Source organism: Pezoporus flaviventris, unplaced genomic scaffold (assembly GCF_033815535.1).
Source record: "Pezoporus flaviventris isolate CSIRO_AGI_PZ_B2104156 unplaced genomic scaffold, CSIRO_AGI_Pfla_v1 ptg000001l, whole genome shotgun sequence".
NCBI classification, from domain to species: domain Eukaryota; kingdom Metazoa; phylum Chordata; class Aves; order Psittaciformes; family Psittacidae; genus Pezoporus; species Pezoporus flaviventris.
In genome coordinates, this window is record NW_026892549.1 from 32,683,347 (window position 1) to 32,700,581 (window position 17,235).

General features: G+C 33.3%; 1 protein-coding gene across 47 annotated transcripts in view; it reads left to right on the forward strand.

Moving 5' to 3' along the window:
* Positions 1-17,235, forward strand: part of KCNMA1 (potassium calcium-activated channel subfamily M alpha 1) — a 491,027-nt gene that overhangs the window by 311,991 nt on the left and 161,801 nt on the right. For all 47 annotated transcript variants that reach the window (XM_061450666.1, XM_061450643.1, XM_061450649.1 and 44 more), the window contains 4 exons: positions 3,564-3,639; positions 8,051-8,126; positions 9,855-10,025; positions 11,675-11,766. In XM_061450666.1, coding sequence (XP_061306650.1) covers positions 3,564-3,639; positions 8,051-8,126; positions 9,855-10,025; positions 11,675-11,766 — 415 coding nt within the window. The remainder of the gene's footprint in view (positions 1-3,563; positions 3,640-8,050; positions 8,127-9,854; positions 10,026-11,674; positions 11,767-17,235) is intronic.

Below are 17,235 nucleotides of genomic sequence, written 5' to 3' on the forward strand. Positions count from 1 at the left end.
TAGTAGTCCTATTACAGAATTTTGCTTGCTATTCTTGATGCACAAACAATCATCAAAAATTTCTGGTCTTGGTGAGTTGTTGGGCCTGAAAGAGATAATATCTTCCTACTTGTGAGTTATGCTAGTTATGTTTGATTTGAAAACTATGAGAGAGCATAGCACAGGGCATTGTGTTACTGATTATTTTTGATCAATTTTCTGACAGGCTATTTTTTACAGACGCTGTGTCAATAATTACTCTTGATTTATACCCATCAAAATATTTTCTATTTAACTTGGTTTAATTTTGATCTTATGTGGATTCATAGTAAGCTATCTGAATAATTTAGGCCATTTTTAGTTTGACAACAGTCTCATTGCAACAAGGTTATTGCTGTGAGGATTACTGTGTCATCAGTTTACAGATCCGTGTATGTTTGCAAGCCCACTTCTGCGTGTCATTAATTCTAGTACTAGATTGAAGTGCTCTGTGGACTTTTCCTCTGGGAATTATTCAGTTGATTCATCATCCCCTTGGTAAGTTTAAGGTGATACAAAAAAATGATGCATTTAGGAGCAAACTCATGTCATCTGAGTTTTATGCTTACACTTTATTCTCAGCAGCGGCTTTTTGTAGTCTATTTGAAGAATAAGGCTGAAAGCTCTAAATTAGATGCAGTCTTCCAAAATGCACATAATTTTCTAGATGGTCAAGCAGCCAATGCTTTAAATGTTTTAGAGTGACAAACAGTTTCATTCAAAGACAGAACCCCTTAACTGCTTCACAGTCAAGTTTTAGAAATAACCGTTCAAGAATGGGAATTTCCCTTTCTCACTTGTTTGGGTTCAGCTAGAATTAGTGGATGTTGACAGTAGAGTGCACAAAGTTCTGTCAGGAAGGTGTGCACAATGCTGCATTGCAAACTATATTTTGTCCCTACTATGCAGAGTTGTTTTGGCTGACTGACTCTTCATGTTAATAGTGTTACAGGGAGTAAACACTGCAGGCATAGTGAGTTTCACTTGAAAACACTGAAGTAACTGACGCTTGTATGTTCAGCCCCTGAGACCAAGATACTCTTAAGTGCCTGGAAATAAAGTTACTTAAACCTACCAGCTGCAGCCCTGACATTGTCCAGTACTTTTATGTGTTTTGTTCAGATCACTTTTCACTTTTTCTCTTTTTTACACTAATTTGCAATACTGCGGGGGCTTGCCTAGATGACCTTTAAAGATCCCTTCCACCCCAAACTATTCTATGATCTTATGTAAACCATATAAAATGACATGATAGGAATCTAATAACAGATCTCTTTGGGTCTTGAAAAGTGTTGAATACTTAATTTTTTATTCATTTGCCATCATGACAAGGAAAACTGATTTTAATTTCATTTTTGTTCTTCATATTCGAGCCCACACAAAGCAGGTAATACAACAAGGTTTCTGAAGATCAAAATTTTTATCCTTTCTGTGTAATAATTTCTTTAGAGATAAAACACAGCCCCACAAGTCATGTCCTAGACAAGGTGATTGTAAGTTTTTACAATTGCAAACCACTTCTATTTGTAGTTCAAGTAAACTGTTCAGGCAGACTCTACAGTTTGGTTTCTTTCTTTATTTTTTTATTATTTTTCTTTTTTTTTTTTTCTAATTCTGTTCTCTGAAAGGGTTTCTTTAAAATAGTGTAGATTGTAGCAAATGCAGAACTTAATCCAAATGATTTTCTTCTTTCACAAAAAATACATTGAAGCTATAGTCTTTCTGCCGTATCATTTGATGTCTCATCAACTAAAATATATCTTAAGCATTTTAAGAGTTTGGAGATAGGGGTTTTGTTGCTAACTTTTATGTTTCTCAGGCTTCTTTTTGAAACATTGCAGTGGGTAACTTGACAATCTTATTAACTTTGGATGCGATGCAAAGTGTTAGAAAGGAAGTAATTTTTCAGAAAGTTCCTAGGGAGTGGAGTAAGGAAGGTAGCTGGATGGTAAGTTTAGGGTTGCTAGTAAAGGTACTCTCCATGCCTGTCCGCCATATGTCTTTGGGCAGGAATAGCAACTGTGAAAACTACTGCAAGTGGAGCAGAGGATCATGTCTCATGGTTTCAGCACTATGATCCAAAATGATCATCCTCTAATTGCAAATGGCTCTGAAGCTTATAATTATTAAGCATAATTTTACTGCTTTTTTTCTAGATCCCCAAATCCACTTTTTAACTTGCAATTAATCTTTAGAGTTCCCTACAGTTGGTAATTAAAAAGAAACTTTATATCCATGTAATAGAAAGGAGTGAATTTCTACTTTGTTAAAGCTACTTAATAAGGCTACTTACGAGTCTTAGCATGACTAAAGATTTTATTTAACAACTCTCCAAGTATACTGCGGAAATAAAGCCATGATTTAAACACATCTTGCCACGTGCATCTTTGCTCTTGAGGGGAACCTCTCAGATTCAGAGATGATGAAAGTTTTGACCATGTTTATATATTTGCCATGATCAGTCTTTCCTTAAGATTCTAGAAATAAAAAGTAGTTCATAGCACTGGAAGTGTGTGTAAAATAAATGTTGATAAAGAGGATGTATGAGAAGCTGCCCTGGACCTAACTGCAAGAGTTGCAATGCCATGTTACACAACCTTATATAACTCCTGGCTGCACTGTCTAGTAAAAATTATCCTCAAAGCAGTATTTTAATTTTATAAGCTCTGCATGTGTATAATACACAATGTACTTTTATTCATATGCCAAAGATCTGCAGCCAAATTTTTTAGTATCAGCATAAGTCTCTTTTAATAATTTAAGCCCTTAATCTTCTACAGTATTTTCTTTTGCGCACGCTCACTGTACGTTTTGGTGGCTTTCTGGTTGTCTGGGAATTGTTATTCATGCAACCTGATATCAGCACAAAAATGCTGTTTATTTGTAAAAATAGTTTTTTCTTTAATAGCCAAAGCGTCATCCATTCCTATAGTTATGGTCTAATAGAAAGAATTATAGTAGTTTTGTAATTTTTAAGAGTGAATGTATAGTTTCTCTCTTCTCCTGCTTGAGTTTTTTTGAATTAGGATGTACATAGGGACTATTATTGCAATAAAAGACTTAATGTCATCAAGATTTACCAATTTAATCAGGCATATACACAGTCTACTTTATCCAGGTTATCAGATCTCTTGCCAATAATCTCTTATTTTTCACTAAGCAGTGTGAGAGCTTGGAGGACTGAGAAGTTTCAGATCTGTATGTGTCTTTGGCAGCTTGGAAAAGAAGGACACTAGAAAATACCAATAGAACCTCAGTGAGGGTTTTTTGCCCTTAGCTTTTAGTCTGCATGTCTTCTCCCATGGCACCCTAGATAAACTAAGGCTTTCTGGTAGGATACTTCAGCTATTAAGGAAGTAAGTTTAAAAAAAACTTGAAAAAGACCTGGAAAGGATTTTGGCATCATTAAATATGGAAGAGCATTTCAAAGGTATTTAGCATTTTGTATGCTACCTATGTTGATTTAAATGATTGCTGTCATTGTAAATGAAATGCTATAATTTGAATTATTCTTTACTAGATTTTTTTTTTTCCCTTTACTACAGGTTTAAGATTTTTAAGAGCCCTTAGACTGATACAGTTTTCAGAAATTTTGCAGTTTCTGAATATCCTTAAAACAAGGTAAGACCTTTTCTTACATATTGAGTTAGTTGCATTGGTGACAGAACATAAATGGCTTAGATTTGTTGTTCTAGTAATATATGATTTTCTTTTCTGGAGTAAAACTCTTCTTACCTGTCCTTTAAACCTTTTTCTGCTGATGAATGATTTATCAGTGTCATAATCTTTTGCAGTGTGATCAGTAGATTTTACTTGGTGTGTTGTTATATTTAAAAGATCTGAACAAGACTGTGCTGATAAATGAAAAGCAGAATGAAATACAGAACTCTTCAGTGATTAAATGTTGCTTCTTTCCACATAATCAATCCATGTTCTGCTACCTTGGAAAAACAGAAATCAAAATTCATTCAACAGAATACAGTTTAAAAGTATTTTGAGAAATAATCATTGTTGCTCTTTTTCATTTTTTTTTTTTAACCTATCCTTTTTTCACAACAAAAACATATTAAAAATGAATTTTACACTGAGATATCTTTATGTTGTGTTCATTGGCATTATCATTTCTTTCAAAGAATAATTAAAATACTCCAAGTAACTTTCTGGCTTCCACCGATTTTTGGGGCTATCAGTACATGAAAGTTGTGCAGAAGCAGCACAACTTTGACCAAAAGTTTACTTTAAAGTAAATAAAAAGGAACTTTCCCCATGCCTCACAGTTGGATGACATATTCCAAAATCCTATGCTTTCTCTACCAGTTTAATCATGCATGTGTGAGGGCTTTATATGCAAGTGGCTCAGTTTAGTTGCTACTTATAGTAGTGATTGAGAAATATATCCTTAAAATTTGTACATAGCAATGTCTTCAACCCATAATCTTGAAACTATTCTTTTTTGCTGTAAAACTCTTGCATTGTCTTGAGATGTGTAACTGTAAGGAATCCAGTTCCTGTCAAATAAAGAAATCAAAGAATGTGCAGCAAAGCTGTAGTCCACTAGCTGAGAGTATGATAAAGGAGAGTCATTTTTGCAGGAGCTCAGGATACCCAATGGCTTTACATTGAAAACACAGACAATCCCACCAAAAGAAATGGTAGTCAATAGAGAAGCCCCATAAACTCAAAAGATGTTGGATAAAGGCTAGAAGTCCCTTCAGGAGTGGTGGATTTGCAAGCTTCCAGATTCATAAATAAAGGAGTGCTGCATTAATCACGTTCAGTGTATTCAGAGCTAGCTTGTTCAAGATTGGCCTATTCATTTAAATAGTGTTTCTCTAGTGCAAAATTTGCTCTTAGATTAGATATCATTAACTCTATGGTTATTTATATGAATGTCCAAATATCTGTAAATCCAAAATGTTGATTATTAGAAAGTCTGTAAAGCAAAGCTTCCTTATATGACTGTTTCAGTTTCCTCAGATGATTAATTCCCAGCAGTTCATCACTAACACCATTTCACTTAAAATCTGTCAGTGCCTCAAACCAATTCTTTATTTCTCTCCCTGTTCCTTATTCTTCAATAGAAAGACATGCCTGTTCTCTTTTGTATCGTTGCCCATAAAACATCTTTTTGTAAAATAGATGAGTCAAATTAAATTAGCAGAATGCCATTTATTTTAGAAAAGTTTTAGTTACACCTGACAGTGTGTTTTATTTATTCTCTTGCATGAATTTAGCTGCAAACTTCAGTGAAAAATTTGTATATTTGTGTATCCTTGAGTACCTTCACAAACAAGAACTCTTGCTTCTTGTGGTTGGTACGGTTTTCTGTTACAGTAATTACATACTTTTTAATTGAGAGTTTCTATTTCTGCATTATCAATCTTTCTTAAACAAACAAACAAACAAAAAGCAACCCAAAAAAGCTCCCCCACAAAAAAAAAAAAAATAAAACAAGCAATAAACAGACAAAAAAACAAAAAGCAAAAAAAAAAAAGAAAGAGCAGTGTGCTGAGCACTGTTGGTTAATGGACAACCTTTGGTAATTTTGCAAGAGTTAGAGCAGCTAAACTGGTAGTCTCAATAAATTTCTATTTAATTAAATAGGTGGCCATTCCAAACACTGGAATCCAAAGATCCAAAGGAAGAAGCTAAACAATGCAAAAACAGAGGCAGTGAGAAGACTTGCAAAGTCATGTGGGTGTGTTAGACAGTTATTAGAGTATATGAAAAATTATTAATTATATTTTAAATGAACCCATAGGGCGAAGAAAAGTTTTTACATATTAAAAGACCGTACTCTGCCAAGGACCTCTTTGTTTCCTAATTTGAAATTAAATTAATTTTATTCAGTGTTTTTTGTTCCTGTGTTTTATGAAATAGAATGAATTGTGTGGTGTTCAGATGAAAATTTCTCTCCTTCACTGTTTTCTAATATTTTTCAACAAAACTGCAGAGGCTTGGGCAGAGCTCACAGTAAGGGATTTTGCACAGATGTTGGAAAGAGCTTAAAGAGGAGGAAAATGTTTGTGACTAATCCTTCATCTATATTTAGATTCTGGCAGAAACCCAGGGTGTATTTCATAGAGGAGAGCTAAGGTAAAATGTTTAATAAGTCTGCAAAAATAAAATGTACCAAACAAGTCATGTAAGAGTTGTTCTTAAGTGCTGTCATTTGACTATATAGAGCAATATATGGAGACCAACTGGCCCATTTTTGTATCAGGAGCCTGTTCTAAGTTCAGGTGAAGGATGATATTTAGCTTTTCATAACAAGAGTTTTGCATCAGCATGATTTCTATGATTTTGTGTAACCTAGAAACCAATTGGTTAGGGTCCCATTCTATGACTGAATATTATCATCAACAGAATATGAACCCTAAATCAACCGTACATAACGGAAGACAGGAATGGGGAATATGTGTTAATGTAGGTCAGCACTAAGTAATTGCAGAATGCTGGTACGTTATCTTGTTTTTGAGTACAGCATTGAATACAGTATCCATCGTCTTACCCAATTGTATTTCTTCCCTTGTACCCATAGATGCCGTCTTGACTAACTGTAACTCTTAAAAATATTTCAGTGGAGCTGGTTCATGTCTCAATTTTGTTTAAAAAATAATGCATTTGTATTGTGCTTGTATTAGTTAGAAATATTAATTCTACTTCAAAACTACTATTGCTAAGACTGATAGTGAATTTTTCCTGATATTTATGTTTTCAGGATGTATTGCTTTAGGAATAATAGTGATTTTTCTGAGCCATTATTCATTCTCAGAAATGTTTTAAAAAACATAAGACAGCTATTTCCAATACAGTTCCATGAATGGATAAGATTATTTGGAGATAGCAATACATGGACTTGAGTTCCTTGTATAGATACTGAATATCCTTCTTAGGTTTTTGAATCATAACGAATTTTGTAATTAAAAAGGGAGCAGGCTTTACTTATATTTCTTATACAGGCTTTTAAGAATGGCATTTTCCTGCTGAACTGAGTGAGATCCTTGCTTCAAAATCACTTCTGGCTACAATAGGGAACATAACTACTCAGTGGGGCTGAAAAGAGTTTGTTGTGCTTGACTGTTAAGTTTCAATCTTTTGGTTGGTTTTTTTTTTTTTTGTTGGTTGTGGTTTGGTGGGATTTTCTGTTTGTTTATTTTTGTGGGTTTGTTTGGTTTAGTTTGTTTTTTTTTTTGCCACAAAGTGATCAATTGGAGTTATGCAAGTAGAATAATATGAAAATTACTTGGGAGTTTACACATGGACTGTAAAATACCTAAGTTTTTTTAATTTGTGAATCCATGATGACAATTGAAGCATCATGACATTTACAGATTGGCTGCAGTAGTTCATAATTTGTTTACTATAACTGTAGGAAAATAGTCTTTCCCTGTGGTCATGTATATAAGTGTTAACATGTGGTGAGTATGCAACAAAAAACATTCTCTTGTTGTTAACTTTTAGAGCCTTCACAGGCCTGGGGTCAAAAGCATAATGAATATATAATAACAATATGAAAAATTAAATATATATTTTTTTAAATCAGTCAATTGTTTATATAAATGCAGTGTTCAGCAGCTAATGCTAATTGGCTTTGCTCAGATTAATTTATTGGCCCTGCATAGATGTATTCCAGGGTACCAGAATATTTGCATGCAAATAAATCTGAGGTGTGTAGCAATGAAAAATGGTAAGCTGAGTGTTTTGAAAGGCAACTAATTTTCTTTTGTGAAAAAGTGTTATTTATTTCTATTTGTTTGGTTATGAGTACAGCTGTAGCTAGCGTTTCTCAAATGCATGGGAATTTTTCTTTCAAGCTATCTAAATTATGCAAACGTGACTTTACAAAGGCAAAAAAATAGCTATTTTGCATAGACTTTTAATTAAGTTTTTTAGGGGCCTGCTTCTCTTCAGAAATCATCATCAGACACTTTCATTCTAAAGTATGCAGTTGTATACAAGTACATCTTGAAAATGTGTGATAAATTCCAGTCTAAGTTCCCATTTGTTGTTGGGTTTTGTTTATTTTCAGTAATTCCATCAAGCTAGTGAATCTGTGCTCTATATTTATCAGCACGTGGCTGACAGCAGCTGGGTTCATACATTTGGTAAGTATATTTGAAAATACTTGTTTGACTTTTTCTTATGGATCTTCTGCTCTCTGAGCTACCTTATTACCTGAAATTGCCTTACTCTGACTGATCCCTTAATGCATCTTATAGCATAAGATAAACAGAGGCATCAAAGTTTCCCAGTTGTAGGCTTCTACTCAAAACTAATTCTGAACAGTAAGTAACACATCATTAGCCTCAGAAATACGAGACTTGGACTGCAGCAACTTCTTGAATGATTACAATTTACCAGTAGGTGGCAGCGTTTCCTAAAGAACTACCCAGGTGCTTCCTGGAAGGGGTTGGCAGAACTACAATGATACTGAGGTCCTGGGAAATCAATGGTTGTGCCAGGAGAAAACAATTCTGTATTTCCACGGGAAGTAGTGGGATTGCTAACATTCCAAATGGCTTTTTATTTCAATTTTTTTTGTGTAAATTTCAGTTACTGATAATAGAGTTTTGTAATAGATTTATTTTTTTTTAAATTCTGCACTTAATGATACCTGAAAAATTAAAGATAGATAGTACAGAAGTACATATGAGTTCATAAATGTTAATATGCATATATAGGATAGGTATATGTCAGTTGTGTCTTTTAAACATTTTAAAGTAATAGCTTTTACTGATTTGTTTCGTAAAATAATTAGATATGGTTAAGTGTTCTTTAAGTGCGCTTTGATTTTCTTCAGAACCATGAGTATTTCAAGGTGCTAGAAATAATAAGTTAGTCAGGAATTGTTTTGGACTAATACTAAAATTTCTTAATATCAGTGTTAGTCCAGAGCAATTTGATTGACTTCACTTGAACTACCTTGAGCTGCATCCAACTATACAAGATTAAATTCAGAATGTTCAGCTTCTTGGTTTACCAAATAGTAATTTAATTTTCACTCTTATGAAGATGCACCAGAATTTTTAATGTTTTAGTTTATGATATACTTCTTAATCACTTATGACCATATTTTTACACTCCTCTTAGCAAACATAGCATTTTTTAGAAACATTAGCTTTTTATATTTCTGAAGAAAAAAAAGAAAAAGGCATTTTAAAATTACAGTGGCAGAAAAGGATGCTATTTTATAGGACCTGGATTTTGTTTTGGGATTTATTTTGCTGTTCAGTTTAAGTTCCTCTGTTGTAGGAATTCTCAGTGGTCAAACTCTACGGTGGAATGAACTTTAGAGGGCACACTCCTTTCCAGATGATAAATTTATAACTTTGTGAGATACAGGAGCTGGCTTCTTGGAATAGCAATAGTGTGTCACTAAACATGTCACTAATGCCTTTAATAGGGGTTAGTACTAGATCTTAAGGTCCTTTTCAACCCTAACCATTCTATGATTCTACAGTAATGCTTTAAAACAAAAAACACTCAGAAGTATAATTGCATTACATGTAAGATTTGCTCTGAAAATGTTCTAACAAATTGCTATAAAATGAACTTACCTAACTGCATTAATATTATTTAGTGCTGAACAAAAAAATGCTTTCCATAAATAGTATGAGTGGCAAGGCTATGTGTATTGGCAAAAGAACCGTAATGCTGTAACTGGACAAGTTAGGTTTTATATTTGTTCAAAATAAATCACAGGAATGGATCCAGAATTTATACTATATGCCAAATTTCATTATATATATAAGCGTATGCACACACATATATCAGTAGAGTTAATTTGTGGTATAACTCTATTAATTCATTGCATGTTTTCTTGTACATTTTAGGTGGAGAACTCAGGGGATCCATGGGAAAATTTCCAAAATAATCAGCCGCTAACATATTGGGAATGTGTTTACTTACTGATGGTTACAATGTCCACTGTTGGCTATGGAGATGTTTATGCAAAAACAACTCTTGGTCGCCTTTTTATGGTCTTCTTCATCCTTGGGGGATTGGTAAAAACTCTTTTTTGTAATTATTATTATTCCAGTTACCTTAATACTCAATCCTGTGTATCTCAATGTTGTAATTAATGAAATAATATCTGAATTAGTGACTTTAATTAGAAAACATTTAAATATGTTTAAAATACCCCTCCCCCCCCCCCCCCTTTTTTTTTTCTATAGATAAATATTTTGGAAAAGCATGTCAAATTAATCCAGTTCAGTAGACTCAGAATTTCTGTAATCTATCTGAATGAGTAATACATGTGAATACATGAAGTGCCTTAATATTTAAACTTATAATGTTATTTGTAGTCCTTTAGTGATTGACCAGTAAATTTTTTTGATGCTGCTATTAATAATAGTTAAAGGCATTTTGCGGTTTCAGAAGTCCTACCCATCCACCCTTCTGTGTTCCTTCCCAGAATTCCAACAAACACTGTGGCTTTGGACTGCCTTAGAGAGCAGCTTGCCTGATCCAGATGATGGCAAACCACATTCTCTTTAATTTCAAACATCCTTTCATGTCATGTAGCACAATTTTAACTTGCAATTTATCACATAGCTATAAACATTATCCTTTTCAGCAAGTTCTCGTGTTCTTTGTCCTGCATGTGCATAGCACCAAAGTTACTAATTGTCTGATGTCAACTTTTCTATTTAACAGTCTCAGTAATATAGGACTATTGCAATGTTATTTTCTAAACCAGCAAAGTTTATTTTCATATTTACACTGTGTAAGGTAAGTGCATTATGGATATTTTAAAATATATATTGTGCACATACATGCATATGTATATTGTTACCTTACTCTCATATATTGATTTCACATATACATACATCTTAGAGGTGATATGTATATATCTAATGTTATGAATGCCATATATGAGAGACACAAAGATACATATATATGGGCATAAATATATGCATTCCCATCTATGTTTATTGCCATATGAAGACAAAGACCATGTCAACCGGCAGTAGCTCTTCGAAGTATCCAGCCACAAGGAAGATGTTTGTTGGACTAAACATGGCAGAATAATTTTTATTTTCTCCTCAAAACCTTTTTTTCTCTCACGTTATTCCAAACCTTTTAAAAACATGAACTTTTGGAAAAGTTGTTTTTTGTTTTTTTTTTTTCAGGCGGGGGTTGACTTTTTTTTTTCTTAACAAGGGGAATAACCCCTGATTTAATTTTGTTTTCTTCTCTTGAATCCCAATAATGGGGGAAATAAGCCTGTCTTTAAAATAGAAATGTAATGGTAATGATAATATCTGGTTTTGTTTTTCTGCAGTAGAGCTTGGATAGTTTTTTCCCTTCCCCTCTTCAGAAAGACTTCGATATAACTGGTTTTTATGATTAGATACCAGTTTGGATTATTTTTGGTTTTGTTTTGTTTTGTGTACCTATTTTTTGTCTTTTGACCATTTTCTTAATTTATAAGGTGTGCACCTTCTCCAAGACAAACTTTTACATTGAGTCCTCTTGTTTTGCTTGATGAGAACTTTTACGTTTTTTAAATTTTCTTTTTAAACAACTGCATAGATCTAATTCTTTTGCATTTTCAGATCTTAATATATATCTTCTGAAAATATTCATCATCCCCCTTTCTTTGGCCTCTCTTTTTAGTCTTTTCTTCTGTCTCCTATCTTCTTCTTAGGCCATGTTTGCCAGCTACGTCCCTGAAATCATAGAGTTAATAGGAAACCGCAAGAAATATGGTGGTTCCTATAGTGCGGTTAGTGGAAGAAAGTAAGTATCCCAAGAGGCTCTGCTGCCTCTGCTGCAGTAGAACACTCTCTGCATGCCATTTTCTTTTTTTTTTTTTTTTTTTGTTTTTGTTTCATGCATGTAGGCAATGTTTGCTCGCTACGTGCCAGAAATTGCTGCTCTCATCCTTAATCGGAAGAAATACGGCGGGACTTTTAACTCAACCCGAGGCAGAAAGTAAGTCAAAAAAGACCAGGTGTGGTTGTGTGACTTTAGAGCCCCTGAAGGTGGTAATAGCTGACTTACAGCTTATAAGGCTGTACTCCTTGACTTCAGGTGTTACCACTGGAGAGTTGTCACACTATAATTAGAGATCTGGGCTATGCTATGGTGCAAGTCACAAGGTTTTGTCCCTACTTCAAGAGAACCTGGATACCACTAAGACTACACTTACGTGTCTTGTGAAAAATGCTGCTATTGCATACGCACGTAGCTTCTGGAAAAAGGTTGACTTGTCACTTCACACTTTGGGGATCAGATTATCATATCTCATTAATTTTAATCTCTTAACTAAGTGACAGTGGTAATTCACGATTTTCAAACAGCATAGTTCTCTAGAAAACTAGGGTTTACTGGGGTGCAAAATCTGAGATTTATGTTGATTGAGTTATTCCATTAGACTGACTATGTCAGAAAACTGATAGTGCTGTTTCTTGTTCAAACAGCAGATTAGTTCTCATGCAGCTCTTTTTGACTTTTAATATTGCAAACAGTTGTGATTTTAGGATCTATGACCAGGATTTTTAATGTGATTCTCTTCCACACTTCATATAAAACCTATCCTAAGAAGAGCAAGTAATAGCTTAGTATCAATATAGTTTGGAAAAGAAACCAAACCCACAAAAAAATACTATTTTTACCTGGTAGCAAAAGTTAAATTTTATTGGACCACATTAGCTCATTACATTTTTATTGAAACCCTCCTTGTTTCCTTGACCAAGTTAAAACCAGCTCTTTCTGGCATTTCCAGCACCTAGACATGCCAGGATAAAGCCGTTAAGAGACTCAGTATGCTTGGCAATGTAGTAGTTTCTCTTCTATGTCACCTTTACTGTTGCCATCTTTTGTTTAATTGCATATTATTGTGACTTTCACTGGTAAAGATATATTTACCCTAAAAGACTAGTTGTATACAATCCTTTAAAAATAGCTTAAAGAGGGGACTACAAGGAGACATGTAGTTGATTGTTCTTCTCCTTACTTAAAGATATATTTTTCACTTTATTCTTTTCAAATTACCCATGCATAATTTTATGAATGTGGATTACGGTTTTATCAAGTTGTTTCTCCTCTCTGTGGAGCACAAAGAGTATAAATGTCCCACAGAACTAATTCTAGAGTACTACTTTACGTCACTGGCTAGATACATCAAAGTTTTTTTCGTTAGTTATATCTTATACTATTGCGTGTCCAATAATAATCAAGCAATTAGATGATACAATTGCAAATATTTTGGTACTTATATTTTTTTTGAGATATCCTCAAATGTCTGAAGCTTTTTTACTGTAAACACTGATGTTGGAAACTTTTATCATAATTGACTTATGCAAATTAACAAAATGTCATAATTTATTTCTGAGATAGGGTACTTATCTTTAATTTCCAAAAATGTTTATTTGTGACAGAGGCCTACTCAGTTTCATATTTGTATTCATACCTGGTTTCTTGAAGAGTGAAGTTTTTCAAACACAGAACTTCCTGTGTCTGACAACTTTAAACTTCTGTTTCTGAGGCTCCAGAGGAGTTATAGCAGAGAAGAATGTGCTTAAAAACTATTTTACATAGAGTTTTAGTCTCTCCCCTTCTACATTGTCACTAGTACCCAGCATTGCTCAGATGTCTCAAAATTTGGACGTGATCTTCAGTCAGAACCCCACATCCTGAAAAGCTCAACTCCAGATTACAGGCTTCTGCTAGCTTTGGGGCGTGCTTTATTTTATTTTGTCACCTTTTATTTTTGTCTTTATTTATATGCACTATCTGTTTTTAGCTCACTCTGTTGTCAGTGCTTTCTCTGCTGTTCTTTACTGCCCATTAACTTTTTTGAAACTCAGCTCTGTCATCAGAATGCAAACTGTTCAATTTACTTTATGCATTGTTTTCTGGTTCAGTTATTAATTATGAAGTACTTTAAAGATGTCCTTTGCTCACATGGGTCTTTCATCAGAGAATCTAAGCTTGGGAACTGCACAGAAAAAAGCCATTATCACCCCTTGTTTGATGTTGCTGTTGCAGTCAGTAGAACAAGATTGATGAAATGTTATGTTTGGCCAAAATTTAAGTTTTCATTTGGAATTCAGTGTTGAAAGAATGGATTGTCAGAACCAATAAGTTTTCCTTTGCTTGGGATATGTGCATGTGGTAGTAATTAGCAATATAAGGTCTTTAGTTGAGCAACCAAGCATAGATTCTGGCAGCAAATATAATGAGAAACTACAGTTGTTCTATTCCTAACATCAGAAAGTTTCCAGATAAAATTAAATACATGTACAAAATGAAAGCAGCTAATGTTTTTGTGTTGTTTTTTTTAAGACGTAGTTTCAGCTCTTAAAATAGCAAATGTATGTACTCTTTATCTTTCTCCAAAATAGATAAATACATGCTTTGTAGCATTTATATATATGTTTATACATGTTGCCCCATGAACCATGTGGAATAATGTGCTTCTATATGATTATTAAACATTTAGGTGGGAAGTTAAAATTAATATATGATTATGTGTGTTTTGAAGATTACACTGCATTGCTTTAGTAATAAAGAGAGCCTTGCTGTGGAACTGTAGCTGTCAAGGCAGCTGGAATGTATGCATAAAAATTATTTCTACTAATTCCACTTACTAAAGAAGAGAAACAACCAACATGCCAGCAAGTTTGATCTCACATTTTATTTTGATTTTCAGCCAATCCTCAAAGGACTCACACTATGTAAGAATCATTTTTGTACAATAAAATAGCTGACTTCTGTCTTAGTTAGGACACACACACACAAGAGTTTGGAAGTGAAGTAGTTTGTAGGCAGCGTGCAATTATCTCTAATTACCTTCACTAGATACTAGCTACTTACAAAAGTCCAAATTATAAATTAAATTTATAATCTCCCCTTGGTAATATATTCCTGAAATGAGACTTCTAAAGTCTCATAGAACATAAAGCAGGAATTTTATTATAGTCTGTGATTGAAGTTTCCTCTGTTAAATAAACAACAGTACTCACTGTTGCTTATATACCAAAATGCATATGAATATATCTATCAAATGTGACCTAGTCGAAATTTGCACATCTAATGACAACTAGGTTAATGAGTTTGGCACAATTACAACCTAGTGCAAAAAAAAATCAAGATTTTACTAAAAACAATCCTTGCCTTGAATTTCAGATTCGTAAACAATAAGATCTCTATAGGTACAGAGATTACTGCTAAACAGCTGTTTTGCTGCTGTTTACAGATCAGCTCATCAGAAGACTCTCTAATGTTTTTGCTATGTGTCCTGACAGACCAGAATCAGGTGGTCAGTAGACGAAATAAAACCTTGGCTGCCTTTTTTAATTATTCTCAGAACAAAGTAACAATTGCTTTTACCTATAGTCATCACTAAATACAAATGATACATAGAAAACCAGATGAGTTACAAACAGGAAAGAGTTTATAGTAAATATATAACTATGTTGTAACTGTGAAAAAAAATTCATGTGTGAGAAGCAATTAGAACTGTAAAAAATATTCTTTTTCTAATATGCTGAGAGGTCTCTAAACAGTGATGTGGCTTCCAGTATTTTTCACATTGAGTCCTATGTGTTTTTTCTGTTCTTTCACATGAGCAACTCAGTCACTACTGTTTGTCCTTCCTGTGCATTTCCCTGAATGAATTCTATAGTACATGATTTTATGTTTTGGGAAATACTTTTCGCAAAGCAGTTATTGCACATCATATTCTTACATACTAGACAATGTTCTGATGATTTCTGTACAATTAAGTAACAATGTAATTTACTTTTTCTGTAGAATATTTGGCATATTCTCATTATTAATAGACTAGTAACTACCTTACGGAGTTTTTGTGAGATTTAATGAAGTCAAGGTTATGCTTTCTGAAGATGAGAAATATTTATGAAATGCAAAGTAAACATTTATAATGAAGGTTAACTCTTATTAGCTGCTTCATCACCAAGCACTGTGTCATCACACTGAAAAGCATCTGCAGTATTATGTCTTTAGTAAGATATCTTACATATCTTACTAAAACATTGTGAAGCTTACTAGATCACTATGAAATAACCAATGAAAGCATATACTTAAAAGAAGTTATATTCAGGTAATTTCATAAAGTAACGACAAGCAAGTGCCATTATGAACAGATAAATACTGGATACAAATACTGGAGATAAAAGCTAGATGTAGCATAGTTGGGTGAAGGGAAAATCTGACTTTTTATTACATTATTATAAAAAGTCTATAGTCTTTAGAAAAGAACGTAGAATTTTATATATATATGGCAGGAAAAGTGCTACGCTTTTTTGCTTGACATTTTTTCATCAGTTACAAAATAAAATGATATATAGCTGAGCGTTACATAATTACTTCCTCTTATCCATTCTAATTTTTCTTAATAATTTTGAGACAAGCAGCTGGTTTTGTACACCCTATCTACATTTAACTCTTTTCTTCTTAAAGCTTTTAATTTAACTTAATCTGATTAGGCTCTTTCCGTGACTTATCTGTAGAACCTATGAGTTAGTATTCTAGGGGTCTTTTTAGAGTGATATTTTTAAAGTATCTGCCACTGTATCACCATATCTGGTAGACTATAATTTTTAGAATGTAGCAGTTAGTCTACAGGTTATTTCATGCATCCATAACTCTGGAAGGTTTGAAGATTCAGTGACTAATTTAGCTTTGGAAGATTTTATGAAGTGTTCCCACTAACCTCCTAACTATAAAGTTAATGCTTTAAATCCTAGGGGGTTTCTTCAAGAAATTCTTGGGTTTGGATAAGTAGAATTCTGCTGTTGCAGTCTTTTTGTGATATTTGGAACTTACACATTCAATCCTAGCCAAATCAGGACTTAGAAGATCATCTGTGTTATTCCTTTTAAGAAAAAAAAAAAAATTAAAAAAATAAAAATCAAGGTTCATTATTTATAACATTCGTATTACTCAGGTCTGGTTTGAGATTTGGTTAAAGGTACAGATTTATTTTACCTCTACTAATTTATAATTAGCTTTTTATTCTGCATTTACTAATTTACTTGAGAATCAAGATTATTCTTATTCAATTATTTCATTTCTATGTTCATGTATTAATATGGTCAAACTGGGTTTTAATTTTATGAAATATTTTCCACTTGAAGACATTAGCTTATTGTAAATCATCCTGCACAAAGCTCTAGAAGGCATATGGAAAGAACATTTGTAAACTGATGAACTGAAAGAGAGATTGGATAACTTAACTCA